We start from the raw sequence: 27,889 nt of genomic DNA, 5'->3' as shown, positions 1-27,889 counted from the left end.
TTAACCAAAGCGGCTTTCCATTAGACCCGCATGGACCGTAAGTATTGCTGATGATGCTATCCATGAAACGAGACCCTCGCTCCAGAAGAAAGCAAGAAAATGTTGAAGCACGCGCTTGAGCGCCTTCTGAGAAACTCGGAGAGAAATTTACGATCTTCGTTCTCGCTATCATCATCAAGAATTATGAGACGGAGGAGTTTGTGCACGAAATCTGCCCGAGCAGAGAGTGGAAGGGAGAGAGCGGAGTGCGTGGTGATTGGGGCCGGTGTGGTGGGACTAGCAGTGGCCAGAGAGCTCGCTCTCAGAGGCAAGGAAGTACTGGTTCTCGATTCCGCCCCCACTTTCGGCACCGGCACCAGCTCTCGCAACAGCGAAGTCATCCACGCCGGCATTTACTACCCTCCCCATTCTCTCAAGGTCTTTCTTCTTCTATCTTTTTCTTTACTTGCGAATACAATCCAAGTTCGAAGTTTAACGCTTGGAATTGCACTTTCGCCTTGCTTCTATAAAATCCGGCCACGCTATGATTCAAAACCGATTTGTTTCCATCATATAATGATAATTACCTTCTGGGTCAAGACGAACCGGTTGCACACCTTAGCCATTGGAAAGGAAAGGCGGCAAGTCGGAGATATGGTAAATATTGAAGGAAAATATTCCTGTGGTGCTTCCCAATAAAGCCTGATGCTGTCTAATGTATTATCGTGGACTTGTTGCTTAGCTAGTACGTACAAGCTAGATAAAGGGTTGATTTAGATGATCTCAATTTGAGAAAGCTCGATAATGGTTTGCCTCCAGATCACTCAATGAATAACCGAAATAAGCTTCAGAAGCCTGATACTTGGATCATTTACAGTTCATTTTTTTTTTTTTTGAAAACTTCTAAAGCATAAAACCTTCATGTGCCAAACAGTCAATGGTGCTACATGGGTGTTACACTAGTGGCATTACGAGTAGCAGGACTCTTTTCGATGACTGAGCTACTGAAAGACAATAGTCAAATGCTAAATCAACCAATCAGACAGTATTCCGTTCATTCACAGTAGCAAAAACTGTGAAGGACTGTTATTCAACTACTTATCATGTTGTAACTAGATACGAAGGTTGACTGAAGGATTGCCTAGCTTTCACACAGCACCATGTCGGCAATGTCATCATCTGTATTGACATAGGAATATAACATATGTGCGGAGCTGAATCCTTATTCAGTAGATATGAAAAACTGGTAGTTGTAGAAGTATAATCATATCATGTGGTAGTTATAGAATGTATAATCATATCATATGATTCACTGGCCATTTCTTCGACTAACTATTCCTCAGGTGGATAAATTCAGACTAATCATAATTGTTCCTTTCAGAATCCAATTTGCTTTTTGATCTTCAAAGGTCCAACCTTCTAAGTTGACATAATTTATTACTTTTTTTTTTTGATAAGTACATAATTTATTACTTTCAACTTACAATAAGGAAAACGGCTTCATGTAACCATGTAATTGATTTCACCAATCTGTTGTCATGGCTTCTTGGATGCCATTTAGTCATTTTTGACGTTCTCCACTGAATGAAAGGGAGAAAAGAAGGGACTTTGTGGATCAGTAGTATGGTCACTCTGTCTCTCACTTGTAAGATTTGAGGCTTTCGATTTTACGACGTTCATTCCTAGTATTTAAACTGAACATGATATAAACATTTTGTATTTAGTCTAGAATGTAACTTCGACCATTTTCTCAGGCAATTCTCTGTGTAAGAGGAAGAGAAATGCTGTACAAGCTCTGCTCTGAGCATGACATTCCTCATAAGCAAATTGGTAAGCTCATAGTTGCCACTGGAGCCTCAGAGATTCCAAAGTTGAATAATTTAATGAATCTTGGAATTCAGAATGGGGTTAATGGCTTGAGGATGATAGAGAGTTCTGAAGCCAAGAGAATGGAACCTGAACTGCAATGTGTCAAAGCCTTACTATCACCTGTTTCTGGGATTGTTGATACTCATTCCCTAATGCTATCTCTAGTGGTATGAACTCCTATTTTTATTGTTTCTTAGATTGAATATATATGAACTAATTACATGCTTTTATATATTTCCAATACATCTCTGTTGGAGATCTGTTCTTCATTCTATGAAAAAATTATCTATATTTAGAATTATCTCTATATTGACAGGGATATTACCTACATGTGGGTCCAGGGGGAAGCTGAAAGTCATGGAACAACCTTCTCCTTTAATACTACTGTCATTGGTGCCCATCTCGAAAGAAACAACTTGTGCCTCCATGTTTCTGATACAAAACGCCTTGAGAACTGGAATGGAAGATTTCTACTGCACCCGGACCTAGTAGTCATTCCAGAGTTTGTAGTGAACTGCACAGGCTTGAGTGCACCTGCCCTTGCAAAGAGATTTGATGGCCTGCATAGTGGAGTTATTCCCCTTGCATATTATGCCCGGGGCTGCTATTTCACACTCTCTAGTACCAGGAATCCTCCTTTCAGTCATTTGATATACCCAATACCTGAAGATGGTGGCCTTGGAGTGCATGTTACTGTGGATCTGGATGGGCAAGTCAAGTTTGGTCCAGATGTTGAATGGATCAAAGGTATAGATGATATTTCAAGCTTCCTGAACAGGTATCTTTCCTTTTTGTTCTGTGCCTATTTTATTTGATACTTCCTTTACTTATCCAAAAAAAAAAAAAAATTGATACTTCACCATGTATTTTTTCAATTGAGTGCTAAGTTCTATCTAGAAAAAGGAAAACACAGGAGTGCTTCAGTTATACATTTAACTTGATCAGTCACTACCCTGATTGAAGTTTTGAACAAAATGCTTTACAAAGTGTACTGGAGGAGAAACTCCTTTCACTAATTTAATATTTTATGCATTAATGACTGAAACGAGTTTCTTGGGTCTGGGATTTTACTGGGTAAAAGACATGTTACGTTTGCAGGGTATATGGGATTCCTCTTTAAAAAAAATGTATATTTATATGCTTTGATTTTTCATATATGAAGGTAATGTCTGAGGTAGAAGTACCTTAATTTGTTCTGCACCTTCAAAAGTTTTATTATCTGCATGTAATCACCTAAGCAGATTAGGGATGACATGAAGTTTATTTAAATTGTGTGTTGAAGAGGCCAAATATTGAGTGTTCTGTATAGAAATGTGGTGGCACTCTTAGGATAATTCGGGTGGAGTTTTAAATGTGTGGGAGACAAAGGGTTGGGGTAGTTACAGTGACTTGCTTTGCTTTGGGAAGGCGTGTTTTGTCCCAATATGGCTTGGTGTACATTGGATAGGTTTCTAATTTCTCCCTCTTTGGGCGATGTTCATTTAGGGGCTCTCTATTATGGGCTAGGTGTTCTCTCTTATATACACTCAGTGTACTTGGTTATGCCTATTGATATTATATATTTTTATTTATAAAAAAAAAAGAAAAAGAAAAAAGAAATGTGGTGGCAAATGTAGTCAGGGTCACATACAGTGAAAATATTTTATTGGTTTGCGGAATGAAATGGTCATTTTGTGCATTTGAATGTGCATGCTTGCAAAATCATTTGGGATAAATGCTTTTTTAGGTTGTGATGATGTTGATCAATTGAAATCGAATTAGCTGACATGTGTTCGTTTATGCTTTATTCTGTTGGTTTGTCTCTTTGTTTCTTAGTTTCATAATGATCGCATCTATGTTGCCAATGCACGGGGTTGACTTCTAGACTGTGCTTTGTGGTCTATATCATTTTCATTATTTAGGTCTGATTTACTTCATTCACCTTGTGATTAGACATCTATGTGCTTTTATGGGATTTCTGGGAATAATAGAGCCTTTGCCTGTGGAGCTTTAAGCTGTAGAGTTTTGCCCAAAAGCTCTACTTTTATAAATTTGTATTTGTTGGTAACCACGTCTAAAGAGCTTTAAAACTATTATGCTTATTTGGTATCCCAAAAAAATGCTTTTACACGTAGGAAAGGACAAAAAAGGACACTTAAAGTTTCTCATTATCTATAAAGAAATGGAATTATAATAGTTAATATGTGCTTTAATGAAATAATACTTATATAGTATAGTTTTTATATCTGTAACACCCCGTTCACGGAGGTTCGGAGAGTTAGCTCCTGTAGCCTAAATCATCTTCCATAACGTATTTAAATACTCCAATATTCCCAAAAAGTGCAAATCCATTTATTCAAAATCGGAAAATCGTAAACCTACTAAATAAGACTCTCCAATAAACTTGTACTCTCAGGCCCTTATTCCATTACGATCATCACACATTGCTAAAACTTCATATTCTTGTTCTCCAGCTGAACCATCAAAATTATTTGAAAAATATTTGGAGATAGGGTGAGTTTTTTTTTTTTTGATAAGTATTTGGAGATAGGGTGAGTTATCAACAACTCAGTAAGCAGAGAACATATATTAGTGTGTAAACATGATCATTTACAGAGATCAGAGTGCAGAACAAACCATTTTCATTTTCAGAGTGCGGAAGCAGAACATGTTATCAAAATATCAGAGCGAAGGTTCAGAAATAATTTTATTCAAAAACATCATTTGGCATAGCATAAATGATCATCATCATGATCAGAACATCATATTAGAATAGAGGCCATGTATAACCCCCGTGGTAGGGTTGTGCATCTGTGGATAGCCAAGCAGAACGTAAATTACTCTGTCACCAAGGTGTGCACTCAAAACAGAGACCACTACTATAACCCGTGGTAGGGCCGTATCCACTATTATAACCTGTGGCTGGGCCGTATCCACTATTATTACCCATGGTTGGACCGTATCTACTATTACAACCCGTGGTTGGGCCGTATCCACTATTGTAACCCGTGGTTGGGCTGTATGCCACTATTATCACCCGTGGCAGGGCCGTAACTGAATAGAGCAGAAACAGAATCAAATTCAGAATCAGAGAGTCAGGCTAAAAGTTTTCAGAAATCACATCTTATCCAAATAGAGTACTGAATAAAATCATATCATCTTCGTAATCAAAGTAGATTCAAAGCATATTTATATAATTATTCACAAATTTTCATATTCGCTCTTTTTGCATAGGTCAGAAATAAAATTTCAAAAATAAGCTCATGTCTACACCAGTCATGACAAAAATGCTTTCTCTTTCATCAGAGTTCAATGAGTAATGAAGAATAAATAACTAAGGTTATTTTCACATTTCTTTTCAAAACATATGATGCACATTTTCGTAAATCAATTTCAGTTCATTTTTATTTTATGCAAAGTCTAGCATAGGAATCCCGTTTACCTGTGCTTCGTAGCTTTTCGAAAATTTCCTAAAAAATGCCGAATAAAAATTAATCGTCATCTATAAAATAATCACGTAATTTTCGTAAATTTTCAGACAATCACGTACTTCAATATTTAAGCCTAAAATGCTAGAATAATTTATTTTAATCCCTCAAAAACCTAAATTTTCAATCCCTAAAATATCATCACTTCCCAAATTCTTCAAATTCCAACTTGACCTTTGACTAAAATATTAAATTCTAACTTATTTACTATTGAAGAATCAAACTATCAAATTTAATACTAAATAGAATAATTATACCAAAATATTTTAAATTATATAACAACAATTATTTAATAAACTAGAACATAATAAAATTACAACATTATCGTTTACTTTTGAAAGAAAAACCTTAATACCAATTTAAATTACTTAAAATATCTCTGTAAACATAAATATATTACAGATTACTAACTCATATTAAAAGTTTAAAACACCTTAATGCAACTTGTAGCTCAAGGGGTAATAATGTAATTTTATTTAATTAAACAATACATTATCCAAGCTTCAATAGAAGCTTTGTTAGTTAAAGACAAAAACTCATGTTACGTAAAAGCAAAACAACAGTTTGTGAGCCAGAGGCTCACTGAGAGATTGAAAGCTCGACGGGTGGCGAGTTGGGCGGTTGTCTACGGTGGTGAGGGCTGTGGTTACGACAGAAAAAGGGGCGGCTGAGCACTAGTAAGAGAGATAGAGAGATGAGCGAGAGACCTCACATAGAAAGAGAGAGCTCGGTGTGAGAGACAACGGAAACTCACCGTGGGGCAGCGAGGCTTGCGATGGTCTGGGGGCTGGGCGTCGACCAGGGCAATGTCCGAAGGTGGAGGCTTGTCCTCTGTCGTCTTTTGATAGTAGTGGCGTCGGAATGGAGGGGGCTGACGACGTGGCTCAACGTGGGGATGCTTCTCCTGTTTCGGCGTGTAAAAACAGAGTCCTTCAAATCAAAAGCGTATTAGCGGCTGGGTATGGAGGTGCAGGGCAGAGCAGCGACTATCACGGTGGTTTTCATGTTTGCCGTGGCTGTGGGCGGTTCCTACTGCAGCGTTGCTTCCGGTGGAGATTTACAGTGGCGTGGGTCATGCACGATGGTTTAAGGAGCTGCGCAGTAGCTGAGCAAGGGGAAGCTACGGTTTCACGTGGGTGGTGCACTGGCAGTGGCGTACGGAGGAGCAAGGTCTGCTCACGGTGGGACTACTCCAATGATAATGATGCTGCCGTGAAAGGGGCTTCCCGTGAGGTTGGAGTGGTGTTTTCCTAGTGGGTGAGGACTGGGCTGTTTGCAAAGAGGAGTTGCTGCGTGTGGAGTGACTGTTGGGGCTCTGAAAATTCCAGGGTGATAATGGCAGTAACGTGCCTGAGGAGCTATGCATGAAGTGTATAAATCACTTTTAAATTTCGTACCGTGCCGGCCGGTACGGCCGAAATTTTTCGTACACAGGTACACCATACGTTTCGTACCGGCCAGTACCGGTCGTACCGTCCACAATTTCAACTTGTACCGGCCTATATTTCGACCAATACCGGCCGGTACCGGCCGATATTTCGGCCTTCTAATTATTATTATTATTATTATTTTTTATTTTTTCAAAGTACAAGCTTATTTTTTGACTCCCAATTCAGACTAGGCTATTTATAATTTATATATATATGTATTTATATATAATTTATTCATATATAGATTATTATTTTGGAATATAATTTATATATATATTTATATATATAATTTATTCATATATCGACTATCCCGAAACGGTACACGAAATGGTACCGGTATTGAAATATTTCGTTCCAGTGCCTTGATCGGTACGGCTTTCGGTACGGTATTCAAAACATGGTATAAATAGGTGATTGATATAAAAACCCTAGAGCAGGGAAGTAGAAATCTGCCTTGAGGGAGTGGGATACGGATTGATAAGCAGGGAGGGTTTGAGTATCTAAGGCTTCGTTTGGATCCCAAACTCATCTCAACTCATCATTACAACTTTTTCAAATCCCAATATAAAATATAATAAATAATTCAACTTTTTCAAATTTCAAAATAATAATAATATTAAAAAATAATATTTTATCATCTCAACTCAACTCAACTCAACTTACTTCAACATCCAAACATAACCTAAATCTATTGATTGGCAGATTTTATGTGAGTAACAGAAAGGGTAAACCGCAGAATCGTGGGGAGTTAAAAATCAAATGGAGAGAAAATCGGGAGAAATATATATGGTTGTTTGATCAAAGTAGTGGTATATCTAGCTGCTGCTGAAAACCCTAGTGGGAAGATCATGTACGTGCATGGGATGTGGGGTTAGAGAAAATCTCATGGAGTTGGGCTTTGTGGTCCATAAAAAAAAATGTAGTGAATAAAAAAAATAAATGGGCTCATCCTTAAATTTTCTCGGCCCATAAAATAGTATTTGAAAAATTTTAACTGGATTTTTCACATCCTTAACCCAAAATATGTAAAAAAAAATAGGTTTGGCACTAGGCCCGGGTGTTACAATATCAAAATGGTTAAAATGAGTTTATTAAAGTTCTTAATGGTTTGATTTCATACTACTAACTTTTTAAAACTATTAATTGGGTAAAAGACATGTTGTGTTTGCACAATCTCTAGGGTTCCTCGCCATAAAACGTTTTTGAAAACTGACTAATTTTTTTGGAACTTCATATAAAATAGTTTTTATTCCTAATACGATAGAAAAATTAGTAAATTGATCTAATATTTTTTTAGTTTAATTTCACATTGCAATAAAATAATATAAATAAATACTAATTATTTATAAAAACTTCTCATTTATAACATAGTAACTCCAGAGGAATTATTACTGCAGGGCAGGCACAAGTAATAGATTTAACTTTTTATGGCATCCTTCTTTCATCTATTTTTGTAGTTTGATTAGGCCCAAGTCATAAGCTGGGCCGGTTATATATACTATATTGAAAATATGTTTACGGTATTATGAACCATATGGTTAGAATATATTGGGGAGTATGCAAACTACCAAAATGAGAAATTACAGAGCATTTTGTTTTGAAGAACAAAGAATATATCATCAAATAGGAGTATACATGTTTACAATTTAAATATTGAAACAAAAGTGTTGATAAAAATATTCTTTAATATAACTTATTTATTATATAAACTAATAATAAGACAAATACTCTTTTTTTTTTTTTTCATTCCAATCTTCCAATAGTTTAGATATATATATATATATATATATATATTAGCATATGAATAATAGAATAAGTCATAAGTTCTAGTTGCATGATATATTGTTATGAAAAATTAATTGTGAATATACTATACACATTACTAGTTATTATATTTATAAGTGTATTATAGGCATAGGACAAAAATATCTAGTTATAGCATAGAAGCTATTGGGTATACATGCGCACACATAGACAGACGTAGACACATAAATTGTAGTATAAGTATATAAAAATATTGAACTACAAGTTGTAAGTGATATTTATAAATCACAATATGTGTTATCATTTACATAGAAGAATAAAAACCATATTATATATAAAGTCAATTATATGATTACCTTGATTATAGGGAAATAGTATCATCACCTTAGGTCATTATGCATATTATAATTAGTTGATTACAACCAATCAATTATAGTTCTATTAATAAGCCATAGTGATTGCGCTATTTGACCTTTAGTGATGATAAAGTCAATTGCAATAAATACGTACTATATATACAAGTTATAATGTTAATTAGTATATTGTAAAAATACTGGCAAGACTTAACTCCTTTTTCTCTCTTTCAAGCAGATTGATAAAAGCCCCTCCCCCTGTCCGGCAAATGCCGGACCTATCCATCGGTTGTTTTCCCGGTTTTTCTTTTATTTTTCGTCCATAGCATCGAGATGTGTCGATCTGCTGCCTACCGGCCTCCTACGACTACCACGTGCCCCACCACCAGATTCTCCAGCTGTTGATCTATCGGACTGCAGAAGAAAACCGACCAAAAGAGCGGCACGTACGTCTCACTTGTGGCTCACACTGCGCTTGGGTCTCACGCGCCACCGCACCATGGGGAGTTTGCCGCCACCATGTGCGGTACCATCGGGGTTAGCGGCTTTTGGATCTCTTAGATCCGACTTTCACTTTCTTTCCAAAAGTGGCGCGTGACCTACACACGCCTCCACGGCCAGTGTCGGTCATTTGCCGGTGAATTGACCCATCTTCCAGTTGTTACTTCCCTATGTTTCTGCTTTCCTTAACCAAATATCAAGATAAAGTGGTCGTGAAAGTCTCATTCAGCCAGTCCAGACTAGCAAAATGTAGCACACAACAATCTATTGCGACTTCTAGTTGTAGTTTTATAGTCTGTTTATCAGACTATATAAAAACCGCTTCAAGCGGCTTCCCCTCTGTTTTATTTCTCGTGTTGTATTTGTTGGTTTTGGATGATTGTTGGGGGCTCCCGCCCCATTGAATCTTGTATTTTGTAACTGCTTAGTTTATATATGAAATACTTGCTTTCTTGAAAAATAGTTGATAGAAGTATAATAAGATCATCACTTTTAAGTCATGGTATGTACTATATACAACTTATAGTTAATTAATTAAAGTAATTTAATTATAATTCTATTATCAAACAAATGTTAGTTATATTATTTAACTTTAGGTCACAATAAAGCCAGAATCAGTAAATATTTACCCTACATATAAGTTATACATATGTAACATGTAAACATATATCCACATGACAGTTGACAAGTATAACATATAATACATACATAAAATAACTAGATGAGTTATATAACTTGCAATAAATTGAAGCTAATGGTACAAAACTATATATACATATACCTAGTTATACGAAATATCCTATACATGCCTTGATAACCTAACAAAATATATTATGCTAGGCAAACTATTACTAACCGCATTATACATAATTAAATACATAAAATACAGCTAACATGCAATATATATATATTACGATCTCGAAAATGAGCTGGAATGAGCCATGTCAAGCCTATATGAATTTCGTTCATGAGCCTAGATTAAGTTGAGCAGCTCATTTAATATTCAAGCCATTATTACTGTTAACAAACGATTAATTTATTAAATAAGCTGAGCTCAAACCAAGTATATATGAATGGGGCTCGAGCTGTTCATTAACAACTTTGTTCATTTATAGCTCTACCTTCAAGTTTCTCCATGTCAAATGACCTGTCGCTTTTGTCATGCTTCACAACATGTTTTCACCCTGAAATACAACTATCATTTTTCCAATTGTGAGTACAGCGAATCTATGATTGATCTCTTCAAACTGTTCACAATGCTCAACGATACGAATGCTGCAAAAAAGCCCTTGGGGGTATGTTTGGATAATTAATATTTTGAGATATTTTTGAGAATTCTTGAAAAAAATAATTTGAAATGTGTTTTGTATTGGGTTTTATGAAAGTAGGTAAACAAGTTTTTTGGATAAAAATGTTTTTAGATGTGATTTAAATAGGGGATTGTAAAAGTGGGTGGGTAGATTTGAAAAGATGTTGGATAAAATTTGTGAGAGGCATTTTTTTGAGTTTTTGTTAAAGTTTATGTGTCTTTTTTACAGAAACTGACGCAATGAGTAGATGAAAAGTTTATTTTTTGAGAAATAGAGAACCTTTTTTGTGTTTAAAAGATGTTTGGGTTGAAGTTCAAAATTTGTTTGAAAAATGCTGAAAACAAAAGGCAAATCAGAAACCTAATATAGCACTACATTTGCTTGAAAAGTTTTTCCAGTACAATACCAAAGTGATATCATCATTCTAAACAAGATCTGTGTAAAAAAAAACAAGCAAAACCAAAAAAATAAGATCAGCTCTTGTCCAGATTTTGATGATTATCTGGAACATTTTTAGCAAATGACCTTAATGAAGTATGAAAAGGCCCATTGGATTCTAAACTTAACCATGGATTTGACTTCTCAGATTGACTTCATCATTTGTATGGTCCAAAGTTTTTCTGATGATATTCGGTGGCCTTTTAATTTGATGATATTTTGGCCATAGTGTAGTTGAATATTAAAGAGAAAAAGAAAAGACGGAAAAGACCGAAGAGAGAGAGAGAGAGAGAGAGGGAGAGGGAACCCAGAATTAGGGTTCTTACAGTTAAGAGAAAACAGAGAAATTAGTGAGTGGAGCTTCAAGATTGGTGAGAGAGAAAACAAAGAGAGAGACATCGCGATTGCACGTGTAGGCATGTCTCGAAAGCCTTTGAGTAGCTGTGGCGTGTGAGAGAGTATCCATTGGACCCAGTTATGGGTGCATTTTTCTTTGTATATGTAGATATGGTGACTCCAAAGATGTGTTGTTTAGATGGAGGGCCTCCATTTGAGGATCAATTTGTTGAAGGGACACATTAATTTGTTGAGCCCTTACAACATAATGCTTTGTTATGGCATGTAAGATCTTTTTGTTGGATCTGTGAATTATTCTCTTTTGGTTTTTCTTTTCTTTTCCTTTTCATGTCAATTAGTCTCTTTTGTTTGATCTGTGAAGCTTTCTCCTAGTAGACTGTTGTGTTTAAAATGTGTGTTTTGTGGCATGTGATGTTCTGCTCTTGCTCGGCTCTTTTGCGTTGCATGCCACCTGGTTAAATGTTTGAAAAGAGTTTTGCATGCTTGTAGCTTCTGCAATGACGTCTCTTCTTTAGGAGATAGTTTGTTCCACTCTTTTTGCATTCCAATTAGTGCTGTTGTTGGCGGTTTCGGGCCTCTTGGTTGCTGTGTGGTTAATGGCCTCTTGTTTCCGTTTGGCAACTCAGATTTCGTGGCCTTTGTGTTGTTAATTCAGCTTTGTTAAGGCCAGACAGCTATTAGTGTGTTGATCAATTTTATTGATCTTTAAATGTCGGTTGATGCATCTCCTGTGCATCTTGGTTATGTTGTTTGAATGACCAAGATATTTAATCCTTCAAATTGGATTGCATCATAGTTATGCCTTTTGATGATGTTTTATTGCTGTGCTTTGCTACTATTTCCCATTGTAGGTGGCTGGACAACATCTTTTAATTTATGAATGAAGCTTGTTAAAACCAGTTTAGGTCTTAATTTTTTTGGTTTATAGAAGATTGGTTTAAGTAGACAGGCTCTCATTTTGGGTTGCATCATGGTTATGTATTTTAAAGGTGCTTGAGTGAGAATCATGGAAGTTGGGTGTTTATGTTTATGCCGATTTCCCAATAACTTATTTAATTTGTCTCTATACCTATCCCCCTCGGGACGAGGGATTTGTTAGAACTTGCTATTCTAAAGGGGAGCAGATTATTTGTCTCATCTAATGGATGAGATACTTTTTCCCCAAGCCCCCCTTTTTGTCTTAGGGTTTCTAGTCCCTAAGGCATGCTTTTTTAGGTTCTAAGGTATTTAGAGCTACTTGTGTCTTCTTTTAAGGGGATTAGCTACCCGTATCTCCCATTTAAAGGGAGTTAACTTGTAGTGTTGCATTAGGACCTAGGGTCCTGAATGCAAGTATTAATACACACTTACTTTATCCTAAAAAAAACATATAATTTATCTCAGCGACAGAATATAAAGTGCATTATTTTATTATTTTTTTTATAAGTAAAACTATATTGATAGAAATAGGCATGGCCCAAGTACACAGAAAGTATACACAGAAAATGCCAAAGTTCCACTAAGCACTAGTGAGGGATATGAACAAATCTTGAAAACTGTCCTCATTACAACTAAGACCGAAGGCCAAGAAAATAAGGTATTATAAAAGAATCTCTTTAGCTCATCCAAGGAATGCTCCCGGTTTCCAAAACACCTCTTATTTCTCTCCATCAACAACCACCACATAATGCAAAGGGGAATCATTTTCCACATAGTGACAACGGAGCATTTCCCCTAATACCTTTCCAGCACCTAAGAATATCCCTAACTCTTTTAGGCATAACCCATGCCACACCAGTTCGGTTAAAGATCTCATTCCACAAGGACCGAGCCACCTCACAATGTAACAAAAGATAATACATTGATTCTCCGTTTTTCTTACACAAGAAAAACCAATCTATAATGATGAGACCACGTTTCCTCAAGTTATCAGTGGCGAGCAATCTCCCAAGAGCAGTCCATACAAAGAAAGCAATCTTTGGAGGGACCTTACACTTCCAAATAACCTTCCAAGGAAAAGAATGATCATTAGAGAATCCCGAGAGTGCCTTGTACTAGGAACGCCCGAGAACCTATTACTCCCAACAGGAATCCAAATCGTCTTATCCTCCGTCACATTGCTGAATGACATTAGCATACAAGGAATTGAAAAAGTCAGCAAACATTCCAAGTTCTAATTCACGAGCTGCTCTAAAAAAACTAACATTCCAATGGAAAGAACCATTAGAACACACCAACAAATCAGCCACAACAACCTCTTTATTACTAGAAATATGGTAAAAAGAGACGGAAAAACACACCAACAAATCAGCCACATCAAATGTCGTGCCAAAAGTAAACACCATGCCCATTTCCAACTGCCAACCTGCAAAGGTTGAGAACCCCTCCCATCCGGAACAAATATATTTCCACGAACCCACACCATATGCCCCCTAACTTCATTAGAACACAAGCCCCCCTCAAGCTCCCATATTTTGAATCCATAACAACTCTCCACAAGCATTTCCTTTCCCGATGATATCTCTACAACCATTTCCCCAAAAGTGTTTTATTGAAGGTCCTCAAGTTACGCACCCCCAAACCACCACAAGTTGCTGCAGAACATAGTTTATCTTAACCAACAAGATGAAACTTGGCTACCTCCCCAAAGGAAACTACATAAAGTTTTCTCAATATGAGATGCCACACCTGCAGGTAGTGTAAATAAAGACAAAATATTTAGGGCGGTTAGATAAAGTGCTTTTGATAAGAGTTAGGGGAGGTTTGGATAGTGAGTTGAGATAAAAGTTGAAAGTCGAATAAAATATTGTTAGAATATTATTTTTATTTTGGGATTTGAAAAAGTTGAATTTTTTGTTATATTTTTTTTGAGAATTTGGAAAAGTTGTAATGATTAGATTAGATGAGATGAGATGAGTTGAGATGTTTTTGGCATCCAAACACTACTTTAATCTACCGCCCTTTGATAAATAAATTCTTTTCCATCTTGACAACCTTCTATCAATCTTTTCTAACACACCATCCTAGATAGAGTTCCTCTTTATAGCAGCCCCCAATGGAAGACCAAAATATTTCATGGGTAGCGATGATACCTTACAGCCCAAGATGTTTGCCAATCCCTAAACATTAATGTAACGCTTCAATGGAAGGCCCAAACCATATGACCTATACTCCAAAAGAACTAGTCAATGATACAATTGGAGTCCCATTGAAACCTTATAAAGAACAAGAACTTCTTATTCCTAAGCCATGTAGGATCCCATACACCACCTACTCTTATCTATCATATATGGTATCACAATTAAACATTGTACCCATAGGAACCATTTCAGACTTCGAAAGATTCACCTTCAAACCCGAAACAGCTTCAAAACAAAGCAAAAGAGCCCTCAAATATTGAATATGACCACGGTCCGGCTCACCAAAAAGTGAAGTATCATCAGCAAAGAGAAGATGAGAAATATTAACACCTCCCACGGAATAACTGGCAAGAAGACTTCCATCAACAGCAGCACCAATATGCGACTAAGTGCATCCATCACAATGAGAAACAGAAAAGGGGAAAGAGGATCCTCTTGTCTTAATCCCTTAGAGCTGTGAAAAAACCCCTCTGATTCACCAAAACGAAAAAACAAATAGTGGAGATACAATGCCTAATCCATGAAATTTATCTTTCTCCAAAACCACACCTCCCAAGTAAGTAACACACAAAGTCCCAGCTGACATGATCATATGTCTTCTCCATGTCTAATTTGCAAAGGATCCCAGGTGTAACCGCCTTGATTCTACTATCCAAACATTCATTGGCAATTAAAATTGAATCCAAGATTTTTCTTCCCTTCACGAAAGCATTATGAGGTTTTGATATAATGCTACTCATAATGGTAACCATTCTAAAGTGCATTATTTCCCTTTAAATTTTAAAATATTGCAACACTGACACTTTAGTTACATCCAACAATTACAGACATTGTTGGAATATGATTCGCATAATGAACTTCAATAAAAAGCTAATTATAAACTAAATTAACATACTATAGAATCACCAATTGTCCTGAAAATTTAAGATGGTGAGAAATTATGAGTTTAATCATTCATTTAATACTTCAATAATCCCTCTTCCTTGTGGACCCAAAAATGTGAGGCCAAACTCATGACATACTTAAGTACATGTGGGGAGAGTAAAGAGTGGGTTCCAACACAAATCCACTTGTCTATTATCATTTGTCCTTAAAACTTTAGCTGGTGGATCAGGATGAATTTAGTCATTTAATGATACTAGTGAAGAAAATATCACGGACAGTTATTACAAACCCAAAAAAACTCTATATGTGCTAGGATGCCGATAATTTTAGCCCTTGGCTTCTTGAGGAATTTTTTTTATTATTCCTCCATTCTATTATGTGGTGCACCATCATATGGTAATATGTGCTTCAAGTGCTGTTTTTAACAGATGTAAAAATAAAATGATTTACTTAGAAGTGCTATGTAAGAGGCAAGGGATTCATTCGTATATGCTTTTCAATGAGTGGTTCCAGTTGCTTTCTGACATGTTGGATTCTTTTGGCATTGCTTTCACTTCATTGTGGTATCTGTGCATAAATAAATGGTATTTGATACCAAGGAAACCTTGATCCCAGGTTTGAGTATTCTGTATGCCCTGATCGTGCCAAGCAATTTTACCCAGAGATAAGAAAGTACTACCCGAATCTGACAGATGGATCTCTAGAACCGGGATATGCTGGGATTCGACCTAAACTGTCAGGACCTCAGCAGTCTCCTGTTGATTTTGTAATACAGGTTGTTTCTTTCACCCTCATTTTTTATGTGAACTTATACTGTTGATAAACAACCAAGTATTCCTGAGCCTTATTATTGGCTAGAAAATGCATGCATGTCAAAGTAGCTTAGATAATAACTCCCACTCTTTTAATGATACCCCTTTTGTCGAGTAATTAATTTTGGAAAAGCTTAGATGGCTTTGATTGGCATCTTAAAAAGTTAAAATTGATAGTTGTGAGTCAGGAGCTATTGGATATCATGCACACTGAAGCCAGAGACAGATGCATTTACATATTTATTAAATTTCATTGTTTTTTTTCATGCGTACGAATGTTTGCAATGTTTATGGCTTAGGTTTTTTAATTTTCCATACTCTTTTATCCCATCATGGTTTTCCCTAAATTAAAATGCAAACAATGAGGCCAAAGGCTTCTGCTGAGGCTAATAATTCCTGCAATTAGCGATGTTAAATCAGTCCCAGCCTGCTCTGATATAGGGTATCAAAATAATAACATGAAAAAATGGTTGCCGATGTTGGTACTTTTAGGTTGGTGTCAACATCGAGATGTGGTACTGGCACCTTCCCATGTCTTCGTTGCAGGCCTCCTTTGGTTTCTTCCGTCATGGTTACAGCTGTGTGGGTTATTATTTTCAAGAGATGTGGAATGACACTAGTGTAGGACGTTATGACGAAGAGATGTGAGATGAGATTATCTTTTTAAATCCAGGCAATTTACTCTTAAAATTGCTATATGGTTAGCATACTTATATTATGCCCTCTTACCTATCCGTGCTTCTCAACAGTTGACAGGTTAGAGGAACTTCAGTGAGAATCTTTTTGAAGCTGGTATTAGAGAAGGGTTCAAGTATCATCTTTTTGAATCAGGGGAGTTTGGAATTATGAGCTAATAATGTTCCCATGGAAATGGCTGAGGAGATATGCAGTGAAGAATTATTCTTCTTGAAGGTAGGTGATGGGTTTAGAAGATGGGAAAGGGAGGGGTGATTCGGCTAATTTGGCAAGGGAGGGAAAATATTATCAAATTACCACTTGTCCTAAAGTTTAAACTCATAGAAAATGATAAATTTATCACTGAAACGGATAAACTTTCTTCAAATGTAGAGCTTTAATGGGACTACTACTATTGTAAAGAAAACCCATAGTTGATGGGCTGTTTTTGGGCTCTTCCTTGAGGAAGGACGAGGGAAAATATAAAACATTAATTTAAATAAGCAGGAATTAAAGGTGCAAGGAAAATAAATGACATTAATTTAAATAAGCAGGAATTAAAGGTGTAAGGAAAATAAATGACATTAATTTAAATAGGCAGGAATTAAAGGTGTAAGGAAAATAATGGCTCACACGAGCAATCTGAGACTCTTGTTGAGACAATTCCTTCGTCATTAGAGTTGAGGAATTCAGAAGGGCAGTTGACAGAAACAAATAGGTCTCCACAGTTATCATATATGAGTTACATGAACCGTTGGCTTAGGCCAGTCTTTGAAGCTCTTGATTTACCGGAAGTCCTGAAGACATCAGAAGAAATCCCCACACTGGAGTTGAAACCACTACCCAAGGACTTGAACTATATTTTTCTGGGCCCAGTTGAGGGCACGTTTCCGGTAGTCATTTCTTCTCAGCTCACTTCAAAGCAGGAAGCCGAATTATTGGCAGTGATGAGACAACATCGAGGTGGACTATCACAGACAACAAGGGTATTGATCCTTCAATATGTACCCACAACATTTTTCTGGAAGAAGATGCGAGACCAACTCGTGATGCATAGCAGAGGTTGAATCCCACCATGAAGGAGGTGGTAAAGCAAGAGGTGCTGAAATTGTTAGTTGTGGGCATCATCTATCCTATCTTCGACAGCAAGTGGGTAAGTCCGACACAGGTAGTCCAAAAAAATCTGGTTTAATTGTTATTGAAAATGCTAATGGTGAATTAATTCCGACTAGGAAGGTAACGGGCTGGAGAATGTATATCAACGAAAATTGAATTCGGTTAGTCGAAAAGATCATTTCCCATTACCCTTCTTAGATCAGATTTTAGAGAAAGTAGCTGGTAATTCTTTTTACTGTTTTCTGGATGGTTTTTCTGGTTATTATCAAATTGTCATAGCACCAAAGGATCAAGAGAAGACAAACTTCACTTGCCCCTTTGGTACTTTTGCATTTAGAAGAATGTCATTTGGTTTATGCAATGCACCTGCTACTTTTCAACACTATATGATAAGCATTTTTTCTGACATGCTTGATGACGTGTGAAGTTTTTATTGATGATTTTTCTGTGTTTGGCAAATCTTTTGATGTCTGCTTGAAAAATCTTACTACTATTTTAAAAAGATGTGAGGAGAAAACCTATTGTTGAATTGGGAGAAATGTCAGTTTATGGTCACTAGTGGTTTGGTACTCGGACATTTGGTTTCTGAACGTGGCATAGAAGTTGACAAGGCTAAGATAGAATTGATATCTCAACTGCCTATTCCTAAGACAGTGAAGGATATTTGATCTTTTCATAGTCACGTTGGCTTCTATCAACGTTTTATTTAAGGCTTTAGTACTATTGCAAAACCACTATGTACCTTATTGCAAAATTATACTGCTTTTGTTTGGACTTAATGAGTGCCAACAAGCTTTTGAGACCTTGAAGGAACACTTAACAGTTACTCCAATTATGCATTCTCTTTGGTATTTGCCATTTGAGATTATGACCGATGCTAGTGACTTCACTCTTGGTGTTGTTCTTGGCCAACGAGTAGACAACAAGCCTTTGAGTCGAACTTTAAATGATGCACAAAAAAATTATACCACCATCGAGAAGGAGTTGTTGGTTGTTGTGTTTGCCTTAGATAAATTTCATTCTTACATTTTTAGGTCTCCTGTTATCATTTTTACTGACTATTCTACTCTTAAGTATTTGTTGGCAAAGAAGGATGCCAAGCCCATGTTAATTCTTTAGATTCTTTTTCTCCAAGAGTTCAACAACATCACCATAAAGGACAAGAAAGGGGTCAAAAATGTAGTGGCTGACCATCTCTCCAGATTACCACCATCCTCCACTTCAAAAGTCATCCTTCATCTTGATAATAGTTTCCCGGATGAGCAGTTATTTGCAATTCAAAAAGCTCTCTGGTTTGCTGACATAGTCAACTATTTGGTGACTGAACAAATGCCCTCTGAATGATCCATCCAAGATAAGCGCCGATTCCTCTATGAGGTACGACACTTTTACTTTGATGATTCATACATTTTCAAATATTGTTTAGACCAATTGATTCGAAAATGCATTCCTGATGATGAGTTTTCTTTTGTGTTTAAATTTTTTCATGAGTGCATGTGGTGGTCATTTTTCAACAAAAAAAATAGTTGCTAAAATTTTGCAAAGTGGTTTTTACTAGCCTTCCATATTTAAAAATGCTTACAATTTTTGCAAGACTTGTGAGTCTTGTAAAAAATTGGAATCCATTAGTAAAAGAAACATGATGCCTCTTTTTCCTATTCTTATTTTAGAAATCTTGGACTGTTGGGGAATAGACTTCATGAGACATTTTCCAGTTTCCTTTGGAAACACATATTTTATTGCCTGTTGACTATGTTTCAAAATGGGTTGAGGTTGTCGCTTGCAAAACAAATGACCATTGTGTTGTTCTAAAATTTTTACAATCTCTGTTTGCTCATTTTGGCATGCCCAAAGTCATCATTAGTGATGTGAGTTGTCACTTTTGCAACAAACCATTTTCTGCACTTATGAAGAAATATGGTATCACTCATCGGGTTTCTACCCCAAATTATCCCCAAACAAATGGGCAAACTAAATTGGCAAAGAGAGAAATCAAAATCATTTTGGAGAAAACTGTCAATCCTAATAGGAAAGACTAGTCAGTTAAACTTATTGATGTTTTGTGAGCTTATAGGACAACTTTTAAAACTAATCTAGGGATGTTCCATTATCGATTAGTTTATGGTAAAACTTGTCATTTACCTGTTGATATTCAACCTTGAGCTCTTTGGGCTATAAAACATGTTAACATGTCACTTGATAAAACTTCACGGTTGAGAAAATTACAGATCAAGAATTGGATGAAGCTCGTCGACATGCCTATGAAAACACTCAATTGGCAACTGAATGCATGGAAATTTTGCATGATAAAAAAATTCATCCCAAACATTTCACACTTGGCCAGGAAGTTGTTCTTTACAACTCTCGCTTATATATTTTTCCTGGTAAATTGAAATCTCATTGGAATGGTCCCTATATCATAACTAAAATTCATTCTCATGGGGCGGTAGAAATTCAGAATCGTAATAGTGGTACCCCTTTCACTGTGAATGGTCAGTGCCTTAAACCTTTTATTCCAATGTATGATCCAAGTGATGAAACTGTATTTGTCCAGAAACCTTGTGATTTTTGAGTGCTTTTCTTTGTTTATTTATTTATTTATTTTTATTTCTTGTGTTGTTTGGTTGTTTATTTATTTATTTTTTCTTTTGCGTTGTTTGATTCTCTTTACAAAACATGTTATAAAACATGTTAACATGTCACTTGATAAAACATGTTGTTTGGCTCTTTAGGCTATAAAACATGTTAACATGTCACTTGATAAAACTTCACGGTTGAGAAAATTGCAGATCAATGAATTGGATGAAGCTCGTCGACATGCCTATGAAAACACTCAGTTGGCAAATGAACGCATGCAAATTTTGCATGATAAAAAAATTCATCCCAAGCATTTCACACTTGGTCAGGAAGTTCTTCTTTACAACTCTCGCTTATATATTTTTCCTGGTAAATTGAAATCTCATTGGAATGGTCCCTATATCATAACTAAAATTCATTCTCATGGGGCGGTGGAAATTCAGAATCGTAATAGTGGTACCCCTTTCACTGTGAATGGTCAGTGCCTTAAACCTTTTATTCCAATGTATGATCCAGGTGATGAAACTGTTTTTGCCCAGACACCTTGTGATTTTTGAGTGCTTTTCTTTGTTTATTTATTTATTTATTTTTATTTCTTCTGTTGTTTGGTTGTTTATTTATTTATTTTTTCTTTTTCGTTGTTTGCTTCTCTTCACATTGCTTTTATTCTCTGTTAGCATTGAGAACACTGCATTGTTCAGTTGGGGGGAGGGAATAATTGCATTTTGCAATCAGGAAAAACATGTAAGCGAGAGTTGTAAAGAAGAATTTACTGGCCAAGTGTGAAATGCTTGGGATGAATTTTTTTATTATGCAAAATTTTCATGCGTTCCTTTGTCAGTTGAGCATTGTCACAGGCATCTCGACGAGTTTCATCCAATTCATTGACTGCAATTTTCTCAACCCTGAAGTTTCATCAAGTGACATGTTAACATGTTTTATAACCCAAATAGCTCGATGTTGAATATCAATAGATAAATGACAAACTTTACCATAAACTAATTGATAATGGGACATTCCTAGATTAGTTTTACAAGTTGTCCTATAATCCCATAAAGCATCAAGAAGCTTAACTGACCAGTCTTTCTTAGTGGGATTGAAAGTTTTCTCCAAAATAATTTTGATTTCTCTGTTTGCCAATTTAGCTTTGCCCATTTGTTTGGGGATGATAAGGGGTGGAAACCCGATGAGTGATACCATATTTCTTTATGAGTGTAGAAAATAGTTTGTTGCAAAAGTGAGAAGCCCCATCATTAATGATGACTTTGGGCATGCCAAAACGAGCAAACAAAGATTGTAAAAATTTTAGAACAACATGATGATCATTTGTTTTGCAAGCGACGGCCTCAACCCATTTTGAAACATGGTCCACAACCAATAAAATATGTGTTTCTAAAGGAAACTGGAAAAGGTCCCATGAAATCTATTCCCTAACAGTTAAAGATTTCTAAAGTAAGAATAAGGGAAAGAAGCATCATGTTTCTTTTGCTAATGGATCCCAATCTAAATTTTTACAAGACTCATAAGTCTTGCAAAAATTGTAAGCATCTTTAAATATGGAAGACCAGTAAAAACCGCTTTGCAAAATTTTAGCAATTGTTTTCTTTGCTGAAAAATGACCACCAAATGCACCCATATGACAATCTAAACACAGAAGAAAACTCATCATCAGGAATGCATCTTCGAATCAAATGGTCTGAATAATATTTGAAAAGGTATGAATCATCAAAGTAAAAATGTCGTACCTCAGAGAGGAATCAACACTTATCTTAGATGTACCATTCAAAGTGACTATGTTAGCAAACCAGGAAGCTTTTTGAATTTCAAATAACTGCTCATCCGGGAAATTATCATCAAGAGGAAGGATGACGTTAGAAGTGGAGGATGGTGGTAATCTGGAGAGATGGTTAGCCACCATATTTTCGACTCATTTTTTGTCCTTCATGGTAATGTTGAACTCTTGGAGCAAAATAATCCAACGAATTAACCTAGGCTTGGCATCCTTCTTTGCCAACAAATACTTGAGAGCATAATGGTCAGTAAAAATGATAACAAGAGACCCAATAATGTAAGAACGAAATTTATCTAAGGCAAACACAACAACTAACAACTCCTTCTCGGTAGTGGTATAATTTTTTTGTGCATCATTTAAAGTTCGACTTGCATAATATATGACTGAAGGCTTGTGTCTACTATTTGGCCAAGAACGGCACCAAGAGCAAAGTCACTAGCGTCGGTTATAATCTCAAATGGCAAGTCCTACCGAGGAGATTGCATAATTCGAGCAACTGTTAAGTGTTCCTTCAAGGTCTTAAAAGCTTGTTGGTATTGATTAGTCCGAACAAAAGCAGTATCATTTTGTATTAAGGTACATAGTGATTTTGCAATAGTAGTAAACCCTTGAATGAAACGCTGATAGAAGCCAGTGTGGTCAAAAAAAGAACGAATATCCTTCACTGTCTTAAGAATAGGCAGTTGAGATATCAATTCTATCTTGGCCTTGTCAACTTCTATGCTGCGTTCAGAAATCAAATGTCTGAGTACCAAACCACTAGTGACCATAAACTGATGTTTCTCCCAATTCAACAACAGGTTTTTCTCCTCACATCTTTTTAAAACAATAGCATGATTTTTCAAGAAGACATCAAAAGATTTGTCAAATATAGAAAAATCATCCATAAAAACTTCACACATCATCAAGCATGTCAGAAAAAATGCTCATCATACAACGTTGAAAAGTAGCAGGTGCATTGTATAAACTAAATGACATTCTTCTAAAGGCAAAAGTACCATAGGGGCAAGTGAAGGTTGTCTTCTTTTAATCCTCTGATGCTATGTCAATTTGATAATAACCAAAAAAACCATCCATAAAGCAATAAAAAAAATTACCAGCTACTTTCTCTAAAATCTTATCGACTAATCAAATTCAATTTTCGGTAGTCGATACACATTCTCCAGCCCATTACCTTCATAGCCGGAATTAATCCACGATTAGCATTTTCAATAACAATTAAACCAAATTTTTTTGTACCTGTGTTAGACTTACTCACTTACTATCGGAGATAGGATAGATGATGCCCACAACTAACAATTTCAGCACCTCTTGCTTCACCACCTCCTTCATAGTGGGATTCAACCTCCGCTGTGCATCACGAGTTGGCCTTGCATCTTCTTCCAAAAAAATGGTGGGTACATATTGAAGGATCAATGCCATTGATGTCTGCGATAGTCCAGCCTATCACTCCTCAATATGCTACATATCAAGTACTACAAAATCTATTGGGTAGTAAAATTTGTCTACCTGGATCAGTACATCTTCAACAATACCCCTTGGCACCTTGACGAAGGTCTTTTTGAGCTCCCCCAGTCCTAGTTGCTCATATACCGAGAATGGTAGCAAGTTCACACTACTCGAAATGTTGGGAGAGTCGGGATCTTCAAGCTTCTGAGGAGTCTCGTTCATTATCAATGCATTGACTTGCTCTGTTAGGAAAGTTTTCTTTTTAACATTCAGCTTCCTCTTCACCGTGCACAAGTCCTTAAGAAATTTTGCATATGAAGAAACTTGTTGTATGGCTTCCAATAGTGGAATGTTAATCTTCACTTGCTTGAAGATTTCATGGATCTCATTGTGGTATTTAATTTTTTGGCCAGCTGCCAATCTCTGAGAATTGGGAACCCCAGGTCGGTACCCCCAACTTGTTTCAACCTCTGCAATTATAGGCTTCTTTGACTTCGGTCTCACCACCTTTGGTTCTTTTTCAACTTTATCAGGCTCCGTTACATTTTCAAGTGTAGGAGCAGCTTCCTGTCTATCCATGATCATCTCCAGTTGGGGACTTCCTTTCACTTCTCAAAGTAAGAATGACAATGACCTTTGTTGTCTCAATAACTTTTTCTGAGACATTATGTACCTATTGTGGTTGTTGCCGGTATATTTGAGGATTAGGTTGAGGCTGTGCTGGAAACTTCCATTTCTCCAAAGTGCTCAATGTTGTGTTCATCTTATTTATGGTGCCTTGCAATTCATTTATGGCTTGAGTGGTTTGATTGTTTGTGATGGCCTGGATCTGCATGAATTGCTGAAGTGTATTGGCCATCTGTGTCATATTGTCTTCTAGAGACTTCTTTACAGATGATTGAGGCTGAGAACTTTGTGCAGCTACATGGGGCTGAAATCCTGGAGGTGCTACAAAAGGATAGCTCTGAGAAGTCTGATATGGTTGTTGCTGGTGCTGAGGAACAGCCTGATGAAATGACTGCTGAGAAGATGGTAGAGACCGGCAAGGCTGATCATTCTTCCATGAGAAATTTGGGTGATTCCTCCACCTAGGATTATATGTATTGGAGAAAAGTTGATTTTGTGCTCTGTTAATACAATTGGCTGATTGTATTTGTTCAAATTCATTCTCTTGAAATACTGGCATAATTGGACAATCTTGGATCTTGTGGTTCAGATCAGCACATAAAGAGCATGCCTCTACTGCTTTCACAGCCTTCACTTTCTCCATTTCCATAACCTCCAATCTTCTAGTTAATGCAACTATTCAGCTTTGAACATCAGTGTCTTCCTTTAGCTCATATCTGCCTCCACCAACAATAGCCCTCAGTGGTTGTGCAGTTGGTGAAACTCGATCAGTCTGAGTGTTCCATTGTTGGGCACTCTCGGCAAGATAATTGAAAAATGATAGTGTTTCATTAGGTTTGTTGCTAAAGAATTCCCAGTTGCACATGGTTTGGACAAATTGCTTGCATTCTAGAGTGAGACCGGTGTATAAATAATTCACCAGCCTCTAAGATTCAAAACCATGATGTGAGCATCTTTCATCAAATCCTTAAACCTTTCCCAGTTGATCTGGAAAGTTTTGTCAGGTCTTTAATTGAACTGACTGATTTTCTCTTGAATCAATTGAGTTCTCTGAAAAGGAAAGAATTTCTATAAAAATTTACGCTACATATCAGGCCAGCTAGAAATAGAATTAGGCCTCAAATAATTAAACCAAATTTTTGCTTTGTCCTTTAGAGAGAGAGGAAATAAATGAAGTTTAATGAATTCATCAGTATTGGTCCTATCGATGAAAGTAGTGCAAGCCAACTCAAAATCCGTCAGATGTTGGTAAGGACTCTCAGAATCCATCCCGTGGAACTGAGGTATTACTGACATCATGCCATGCTTTATAGAAAGATTAGGTGTATCATTTGGTAACACAATGCATGAAGGTGTGGTGGTGCGAGTGGGCTACAAATATTCTCTAAGAGCGAGTGGTGCAGGTGCAGCCATGGCTTGTTCAGTTTCAGTGTTGTTGCTTGTGGAAGAGACAGAAGAGGTATTTATCTCTAAGCTGTGTATGCTCCTCTCAGTGCTCGATGCAACTCTACACAATCTATTTGAACTGTCTCTCACCCAAGACATGAAACATCAGTCCAAATAGCATAAATAAGATTCAAGCGACTGAGCAGTAGGTGAATTCTTGTTGTTGTTGTTATTGTTATTGAAGATATGCAGGGAAGAATTATTCTTCTTGAAGGTAGGTGATGGGTTTAGAAGATTGGAAAGGGAGGGGTGATTCGGCTAATTTGGCAAGGGAGGGAAAATATTATCAAATTACTTCTTGTCCTAAAAGTTTAAACTCATAGAAAATGATAAATTTATCACTTAACCTTTATTTTAACAGATAAAACTTTTTTCAAATGTAGAGTTCTAAAGGGACTACTACTATTGTAACGAAAACTCATAGTTGATGGGCTGTTTTTGGGCTCTTCCTTGAGGAGGGATGAGAGGAGTTTGATTTCCTGTTGGCATGATGGTCCTCAAGATGAGAGGAGTGTGGTTTCCTGTTGGCATGATGGTATTTGGAGACGTTTTGCTGAAGTTTGTTACCCCAGATGTATCAACCAAGTTGGAAATGTTTGTTATTTAGTTTTCAGGGGATTGGGAAGTGAATCAATGGAAGCTCCTTTTTCGCATCTTTTTCACTGGGAAAAGACTTTGGCATCAACTAATTACAAAAATCTTGAAGGAAATCCCTATTTTAAGGTGACTAGGAATGAATTGTGATGCTTTGTATGGCTATGCTTTATGTGGATTTTGGAGCATCTGGAATGAGCCTAATAATACAGCATTCTCACTTCGTTATTTTTTATAAATTTTCTTGACCACTATCTTTTCTTGAAATTGACTATTATCTTTTCTTGAAGTTTATATGTTTAAGCATGCTTTTTTATCATACATTTGTGTGCTGAGTCTTTTGATCCTTCTCTTTGGTGTACTAAGGCTGCTATGTCTTTTCAAAAAAACATTACTTGTCAGAAAATTCCGCCCCAATTTGTCCATCCCCAAATGATATTGGGTTGTCTTTCCATGAGATTTGACTTTAAAACGCAGTGAAGTGGCTCCCTCAATTGAGATGGAACTCTAATTTAAATACATGTGTATTAATAATATGTACAGTCTAGTTTTGTTCTGTTCTTTTTATGGGGTGCTGCAGAGGTAGTTGAGGATGGTATAGCACTGGGTTAAGTGGCTAATTGTAATTTCATTGATGCAGGGTGAAGACGCTCATGGGATACCTGGTCTTATTAACCTTTTTGGGATTGAGTCACCTGGTTTGACTTCATGCTTGGCAATTGCAGAACATATTGCTGCTAGACTCTCGAGATAAATTACTTTGATAAGATGGAAGTCCATTCTGTAATTTATATATATTTGAACGAAAAGATCTGTTGATCATGATTCTATATGTCGTATGCTGATCGAGGTGATCGTAAGTTTTTTTTTTTTTTTTTATCGTTTCAGTAAGCCATTCCGATTTAAGCATCGGAACAAAATATATCGATTCAGAGTTCCCATTATAGCAAGTGTAAAAAATTCGTGTTTCAACAATTGTCAAACTTCACCCCCGCCCCCGCCCCCCCCAAATTGACATATATCATAAAATTAAACAAAGATTGTTGTTGTTGAAAGCATAAAACATAAAAATCTAAGTATTCTAAGCTATTACAACAATACAAGTAAATCTAAAATTATTACAAATTAATCTAAAACTACTATAAATTGTCAAATAATTGAAATGAATAATATTACAATATTAGAAATTGTACATGGTAGACTAGCAACTTAGCAAGTTGACTTGAGTCTTGAGATAGAAATTTGGGGGTGGTGGGCCAGTGAGAATATAAAACCTGAAATATTAAAAGAAAAATAAATTAAAACTACAAATAATATAATGATTATATA

The 27,889-nt window shown here is 36.4% G+C and overlaps 1 protein-coding gene across 6 annotated transcripts; it reads left to right on the top strand.

Annotated features, from left to right (window-relative positions):
* Positions 1-15: 15 nt before the first annotated feature.
* LOC109007945 (L-2-hydroxyglutarate dehydrogenase, mitochondrial) lies at positions 16-27,529 on the top strand. 6 transcript variants are annotated; one of them, XR_004801144.1, is made up of 9 exons: positions 16-417; positions 1,734-2,015; positions 2,190-2,626; positions 16,088-16,247; positions 17,034-17,196; positions 17,557-18,112; positions 19,211-19,452; positions 24,815-24,968; positions 27,201-27,290. XR_004801144.1 is itself a non-coding variant. In XM_035688467.1 (5 exons), exons 1-5 carry the CDS (start codon positions 100-102, stop codon positions 27,312-27,314), a joined length of 1,311 nt encoding a protein of 436 aa, XP_035544360.1. In that variant the 5' UTR covers positions 16-99; the 3' UTR covers positions 27,315-27,529. The 6 variants fall into 6 exon arrangements, 1 of the variants encoding a protein (XP_035544360.1); XR_004801147.1 differs by lacking the exon at positions 24,815-24,968 and adding an exon at positions 20,865-20,976 and having other exon boundaries at positions 27,201-27,271; XR_004801143.1 differs by lacking the exon at positions 24,815-24,968 and having other exon boundaries at positions 27,201-27,310.
* The last annotated feature ends 360 nt before the right edge of the window (positions 27,530-27,889 follow it).

The sequence above is a fragment of the Juglans regia genome, chromosome 3 (assembly GCF_001411555.2).
Source record: "Juglans regia cultivar Chandler chromosome 3, Walnut 2.0, whole genome shotgun sequence".
Taxonomy (NCBI): domain Eukaryota; kingdom Viridiplantae; phylum Streptophyta; class Magnoliopsida; order Fagales; family Juglandaceae; genus Juglans; species Juglans regia.
This window is presented reverse-complemented; position numbering and strand designations above follow the sequence as displayed.